We start from the raw sequence: 7,228 nt of genomic DNA, 5'->3' as shown, positions 1-7,228 counted from the left end.
AGCACTATTTACAATAGCTAAGATCTGGAAACAGCTCAAGTGTCCACCAGTAGACGAATAGATAAAAAAGCTGTGGTACATATGCACAATGGAGCACTATGCAGCTGTAAGAAAGAAAGATCTCTTATCCTTTGAGACGACATGGAGGGACCCGGAAAGTATTATCCTAAGCAAAACAAGCCAAGCAGAGAAAGACATATATCACATGATCTCACTTATTGGTGGAATATAACTAACATAACAGTCTGAGGAATGGGGTAGTCCCAGAGATGTGGACATGGGGTACAGACTGACAATCCCCAGAAGAGGGGTAGTGGGGGAGAAATAAACCACAAAACTTATATGCATGTATGTATGAACAACAGACATGGACAACAAAAGTGGAGACATGTTTTAGAAGGAGGGGTAGGGGGGAATCAATGGGTGAAAAAAGGGAAACATCTGTAACAAAAATAAATTAAATAAATAAATAAATAAAATGCAAACTATAGGTAACAATAAATAAACAAATAAATCCATTTGGTCTAGTGCTTCATTTAGAGACTCTGTTTCCTTGCGAAATTTTTGTCTAGAAGATGTATCCAGTGATGTCAGCGGGTTGTTGTATGATTGTATTGCTATGCTTTCTCCTTTGAAGGCTTCCAGAAGATTTTTAATATATTTTGGTGCTCCTATATTGGGTGCATATATGTTTATCAAGGTTATATCTTCCTGATGGATAGATTCTTTCAATACTATGTAGTGGCCTTCTTTGACTCTAGTTATGGCCTTCATTTTAAAATCTACTATATCAGATATGAGTATTGCTACCCCAGCTTTTTTTCCCTTTCCGTTTGCTTGAAAGATTTTTTTTCCATCCCTTCACTTTCAACCTATGTGAGTCTTTTGTTTTGAGGTGAGACTCTTGTAAACAACATATATATGAGTCATGCTTTCTTATCCAGTCAGCTACTCTGTGTCTTTTTATCGAAGCATTCAGTCCATTTACATTTAAGGTCATTATTTATCTCCATTTTTGTTTAGTGTGGTTCTATTTTTCTTCCTGTTTCTTCTACTAATTATAGCAGTCCTTTTGGCATATCTTGCTGTGCTGGTTTGGTGTTAATATATTTCCTTAGCCTTTTTTTTTTTTTTTTTTTTTTTGTCTGGGAAGCTCTTTATTTGACCTTCTATTTTGAATGATAGCCTTGCTGGATAGAGTAGTCTTGGATTCAGAGCCTTGTTTTTCATGACCTTGGTTACTTCATGCCATTCCCTTCTGGCCTGTAGTGTTTCTGTTGAGAAGTCAGCTGAGAGCCTTATGGGGGTTCCTTTGTAAGTCACCTGTTGCTTATCTCTTGCTGCTTTTAGGATTCTCTCTTTGTCTTTAATTTTTGACATTTTAATTACTATGTGTCTTGGTGTGGGCCTGTTTGGGTTCTTCTTACTTGGGGCTCTCTGTGCTTTTTGAACTTGAATGCCTTCCACCTTCACCAAGTTAGGAAAGTTTTCTGTGATTATTTCTTCAAATATATTCTCTAACCCTTACCCATTTTCTTCGTCTTTGGAGACTCCTATGGTGCAAATGTTATTACCTTTCCAGTTGTCCCACAGTTCTCTTAAGCTATCTTCGTTTTTTTAAATCGTTTTTTCCTTTTGGTTTTCTGATTGGTTGATTTTTTCTACCCTGTCTTCTAATTCACTGATCCGGTTCTCAGCTTCCTCTACTCTGCTGTTTAGACCTTCCAATGTGTTTTTTATTTCTGATATGTCATTCTTCATTTCTTCTTGGTGGTTGTTAATTTCCAACTGGTTGATTTTCAACCTTTCTATGTCTTTACTCATGGTGCTCATGTCCTTACACATGCTGTTGAGCTTCCTCAAGATCATGGCTTGAATTCTAGTTCTGTTAACTTCTTAACTGCACCTCATTTATCTCATCTTCGGTAGAGGTTTCTTTTCTTTCATTTGGCTTTTGTTTCTGTGTTTCACCATTTTGGCTATCTCAGTGGGCTTTGGAGTCTGCCAAATTTTCCCTGTGGGTGTTGGTGTTCTGGTATTTGTGGCACCCTGTACTGGTTTGGATAAGCGTGGGAGGACCCACGTTAAACTCCACTGTCAAGTCTTACCTTCCTGGGCAGAGTTGCAAGCACAGGAATGGTTCAGTTATCCTCTCACTTTTGCCTGGAGGGATTAGTCTCAGTTACTTGAAGAGCCTTGGCTTCTCAGTTGAATGAAAAACTCCCTCAGGTGTTTAGTGGAAGGGGATTTCCCAAGGGTGGGGCAGATGCTAGTTGTTAATGAGCCTCAATTTGCATTTCAATGGCCAACAGGTGGGGTTGAATCTCCAAGGGAGGGTCCGCTGCTTCTTCCCAGAGCTTTGGGAAGGAGTAAGATGACCACTGTCCTTTGTGGCTGCAACTGAGCAAAAGCTCTGACCGCCCTCCAAATCCCGAGTGTCCCGACACAGTTCTAGTCCAGTTTGCCTTTTCTCTGCCGGAGCCCAAGGTGAGTGGCTGTGGCTAGTTTAGCCTCTGTCCCGGCTCAGCACTGTGGAGCAGCTTGGCAGTGTAACCCTGAGGGCGCTGCTCACAGCTAAGACCGCTGCTGGTGGTGGGCTTCCAGCCTCCCTCTCCCGCCTCCGCAGTCCTACCAGGATCAAGTCAGTATCCCCTGTTATATGGTCCTCCAAGCTGCTTTTCTGTTGCTTTTTTTTTTTTGATGATTTGTCTTTATTTTCATTGTAATTCCAGTTTGGTCCTGGCAGATGGTTTGCCTAGCTTCCATCACTCCACTGCCATTTTGGAATCCCTCTCACTCTTTCCTTTTAGATCTGGGTGAGGGCTTTTGATTGCCCCAAGAAGTGCAATAAGGTAGAATGAATACTACATGACTTAAAATCTAGGAATGAAGAATACTTTTGTCAGGGTCAGTTTGGAAGAGAGGCTCACTCTCAGGAAGGCAACTCTCATGTTGCAAAGAAAACCGAACAATATTGTGCAGAGGCTCTATGAGAACAATATTGTGCAGAGGCTCTATGAGAGACCCTCACAGAGAGCAACTGGCATGCCCCGCAAACAGCCAGCACTGACCACTGGGCAGGAGGGAGCTATCCACACTAAACCAGCTTTGTCAACAAAATATATGTTGTTGTTTGTCGTTTCAACCACTCAGTTTTATAGTAACTAGAACAGCCTTCCTCGGCCTTACTGGCACACCGTTCTGTCCATCCCTCAAACCACAGCCCTCACCATTTTTATCTGATCACTGATGGCTTTGTTTTTTCCACCAGAAACAAGAAATCTCATCTCCAATACCCCCTGAGTTTCACAAAAAGGAAACCTCAATAAACAACCACCCTAACTGTCAAGAGAGACCCAAAGAAATGAGGGGACCTTGCAGCCATTATCATGTGATTTGGATTTCTGGGGCTCAGGGGCCTTGTACTGGCTGATGCAGCATCACAAACCGCCCTATTTATAGCCTGTGGTTCCTGTTTTGCAGTGGTATCGTCACCCCTGAGTCTACGGATGCTTATGTGGTTACTGATAAGTTCTCAGTCTACTCAGGTCTGAGGACTTGACCAGACAGCTGTGTGAGACACTCACAGAGCCTTGTGTGATCACAACCACGGCACCAGAGAACCCTGGGCTCAAGGACCACGAGGAAGGGAGCCCCAGTAGCTCTGACCCGGGCAGACTTCCTAAGGAGATGCGGCCGCTTCTGCTCCTGATGGCCTTCCTTCTGGACCCCAGGACCCAGGCAGGTGAGTGACTGTCCCCACAGCAGAAGCCCAGTCCTATGCCACACTGGTACGGCCATGCCCAGATGCTCCACTCAGACTCATCCTGGCCCCAGCCCATCCCCAGGAGCTTTCTCAACTCTAGATCCCACCTCCCCCAAAGACCAGCAAATCGGATGCTGAGTGAGAACTCAGCGAGAATGGCAGGGCGAAGGCAAAGGCACCTGGAAGAAGGTTGGAAGCTAGAAATGAGAAATAATTCCCCAGAAAACAGCAGCTTGGAAAAGGGGGCTGGCTTCTGGAATCAAAGTAAAGCCCACTGACCTTTAACTCATTGTCTTGAACTCTACCCTCAATCTCCACCCCTTTCTCCAAACCTTGTAAAGAAGCTGAGGACCCAGTGGCTCCCAGAGTCGGTGGCATCCTGGTCCCCTTAGCACGGGTGTTTGGCTGGTTCAGTCTCAAGTTCTCTCTGGTAATTTTTCACTGACATTGTTCTCAATATGACAAACCAGCAGCAGCTTGGTGAGTCTGGGAACAAGCAGGGAGAGAAGACAGGGGAGCGTAGGGGGAAGGATTTTCCCGAACACAAAGCCTGTCTGACCACACGCACAACCGCAGCAGGAATGTGGGGATGGGCTCTGCTCTTCCCTTTGTCGGAGGGAGAATCTGGGCCTCTCAGGCCAGGTGGGAAGCCAGGAATGCTGCCCAAGGAACCTGCAGGACCTCTTCTTGGTTATGGCTGATGACTCCACACATCACCATCTGCCACCCAACCCTGCCCGCCTACTCCTGCTGTCCCAGCCTCCCCTGCAGCCCTTGGCTCCATGAGCACAGCCGGCAGGGCAGAATTGTTCTTTCAGGGGAAATCATCGAGGGGCATGAGGTCAAGCCTCACTCTCGTCCCTACATGGCATTTCTTCGAATCAAGACTGTAAACAGAACACGATGTGGGGGTTTCCTTGTGCATGAGAACTTTGTGCTGACGGCCGCTCACTGCCAGGGAAGGTGAGGAGCGCAGCCTTGTTCCCCACCCCTCCGCAGGGAACCCTCTGCTCCAGGGCTGCAGACCTGGTAGCTCAGAGGAGCTCTGCAGAGGACGGAGCAGCGTTGGGGAGAGAGGGACAGTTCAATGCGAGTGGCCTGTTGAAGACCAGAGGGATGGATCAAAGGAGCATGGGAAGGAGGCCAAGGTTGTGCCCTGGAGCCCAGGGCACAAATGTGAGAAATCCACAGCTCTGCTTAGAGACAGGCTAACTCGGTGCATGGCTGAGCAACCTAAATCTGCTCCAGGAACTGCCACCTAGCCCGAGCTGCCAAGAAGCAGGGCACAGACGTGCTCATTCCCAGGCCCCACCTTCTATGATCCCTCTCCACTCTAGTCCTGCCCTGTCCCCAGCTGTCCTCTTTCCTTCACGGCCCCTGGGTGGTCTCAGCTGTGTCCCACCTCCCTCTCTGCTCTCTGGGCAGCTTCATAACAGTCATCCTGGGAGCCCACAACATCAGGAAGCATGAGAAAACCCAGCAGGTCATCCCAGTGGAAAGAATCATCCCGTACCCAGGCTATCGTCCCAAAGTCAATGACATCATGTTACTGCAGGTAAGGAACCTCGCTCCACCGGTTCTTGTACACCTTAACCCCAGTAGGACCCCTTTACCTGTCCCAGGGCTGTGACGGTCTCTGGTGTCTGTGGGCCCTTGCTAGATGAGAATTCCTGTGCTCTGACCTCAGCTGAGGAGGAAGGCCAAACTGACTGCCGCCGTGGGCCTCCTCAAGCTGCCCAGGAGGGGACAGCAGGTCAAGCCAGGGATGGTGTGCAGTGTGGCAGGCTGGGGGCGAGTTGACCTGAACACCACCACGGACAAACTGCATGAGGTACAGCTGGAAATCCAAGAGGACAGGCAGTGCCGCGCACGCTACAGAAGCTCTTTCCGCAACGACACCCAGATCTGTGTGGGGGACCCAAAAAAGAATCAGTCTACTTTTTCGGTGAGATCCCCAACATTGTCCACACCCAGCCGTGGGCACACCCAAGCCTGGAGGGACCCTGGAACAGTGGGAACTAACCAGAGCCCTATGCCGTCAGCCTTTCCACCAAGCCAGTCTCTGGTCCTATCTCCCCGGGGGAGACGAGAGGCTGTCCTACAGCCACTGATGGGCAGAGGCTTCCTGGGGGAGGGAGAAAGTAGAAGACCAGGGTCAAGTTGAAGACCAAGACCTAGGGAGGTAAAAAGGCCTGCCCTCACCCTGACCTCCCATGCCACCCCCTAACACAGACCCCCACCCCCAGGCAGTGAGGAGAGCAGGGCCAGGAGAAGGCCCAGTTCAGTCCTTCTTCTGTGCCCATAGGGAGACTCCGGAGGTCCCCTCGTGTGTGACAAAAGGGCCCAAGGCATTGTTGCCTTTGGGAAAAAAGACGGGAAACCTCCACGTGTTGAAACCAAGATCTCCAGCTTTCTGCCCTGGATAGAAAAAACAATGAAACGTTTCCAGCTGCACAGACCAGACTGAGGCACCCGGACCGATCCCTCCATCTCCCTCTGGGGCTCAGGCCAGAACGGCATTGTCCAGACGGGGTGGAGGGGAAGCTGCCAGACACAGAATAAACTTGCATCTCTAGAACGGAAATCACAAGCGTGTGCTAGTTACCCACTGTGTCCAGCACCACCTGTCCACGTTTTCATGTTAGAGCTCCCCATTCATCGGGCCCCACCTTCCACCTCGAGAATGAAGCTCATGCTTCCTTGATACCCAGCTCCTTCTAAATACACCTCCCCGGTGCCAGCCCCCCTGCCAGGCAGAATGTAGACTCCATCGGGAAAGGGATACTTCCCCCAGAAAAAAATGACCATTTTCTCGAGGGCCCTCTTATCTCATCCACATTGCCCTCCTACTTCAAGCCACACTTATACCCTCACCCCACGCAGCCCCACTGCCAATTGCAACATAAAAGAATCCAGAAATTGGATGAAGGATCCTGTACGAAGCTCTAGGGTAAGGGGCCACTTCTCCACCCCAACAGAAATGGGTGGGAAGATTTTGGAAAGCTGGAGCTCACCCCATGCAGCGCTCCCTCCACAAATCAGAGCAGATTGAAAGCCTGAGAAGGCCCAGGAGGGCCCTTCAGGAGTCCCAGGCGCAGCTCGAGTGCCTGTCGCTGCCCTGTCTTGAGCCCAGAGCCCAGTGCAGCCCTTGTTGTCCAGGCAGCTCGTCCACCTGCAGCCCTTCATGACCTTGATGGTGCTCTTTCATCTGGATCTCAGCCAGCCTCTCCCACTGTCCGCACGCGCGCATGTGTGTGTGTGTGTGTGTGTGTGTGTGTGTGTGTCTGCCTGTCCGTCTGCAAATGAAACCCAAATCTTTTTGATATGACTGAATTAAGAGAAAGAATCTCATTTTAAAACATACAACTTTGAGAAGGGCAGGCTCAAAAGAAGTGCTTTGCTAACTATCTGGCATTGATGAATGTGCTTCCACTAGAGGAAAGTGTGTTTTGGGTCTAGAAG

The 7,228-nt window shown here is 48.9% G+C and overlaps 1 protein-coding gene across 1 annotated transcript; it reads left to right on the top strand.

Moving 5' to 3' along the window:
• Window positions 1-3,559: 3,559 nt before the first annotated feature.
• LOC118631379 (granzyme H-like) lies at window positions 3,560-6,342 on the top strand. Its single transcript, XM_036263688.1, has 5 exons — window positions 3,560-3,745; window positions 4,585-4,729; window positions 5,192-5,321; window positions 5,454-5,711; window positions 6,072-6,342. The coding sequence occupies exons 1-5, from the start codon at window positions 3,691-3,693 to the stop codon at window positions 6,231-6,233; spliced, it is 750 nt and encodes a 249-aa protein (XP_036119581.1). The 5' UTR covers window positions 3,560-3,690; the 3' UTR covers window positions 6,234-6,342.
• The last annotated feature ends 886 nt before the right edge of the window (window positions 6,343-7,228 follow it).

Source organism: Molossus molossus, unplaced genomic scaffold, assembly GCF_014108415.1.
Source record: "Molossus molossus isolate mMolMol1 unplaced genomic scaffold, mMolMol1.p scaffold_m16_p_1, whole genome shotgun sequence".
NCBI classification, from domain to species: Eukaryota; Metazoa; Chordata; class Mammalia; order Chiroptera; family Molossidae; genus Molossus; species Molossus molossus.
The sequence above is the reverse complement of the archived record's forward strand: the minus strand, read 5'-3'. Positions and strand labels throughout refer to the sequence as shown.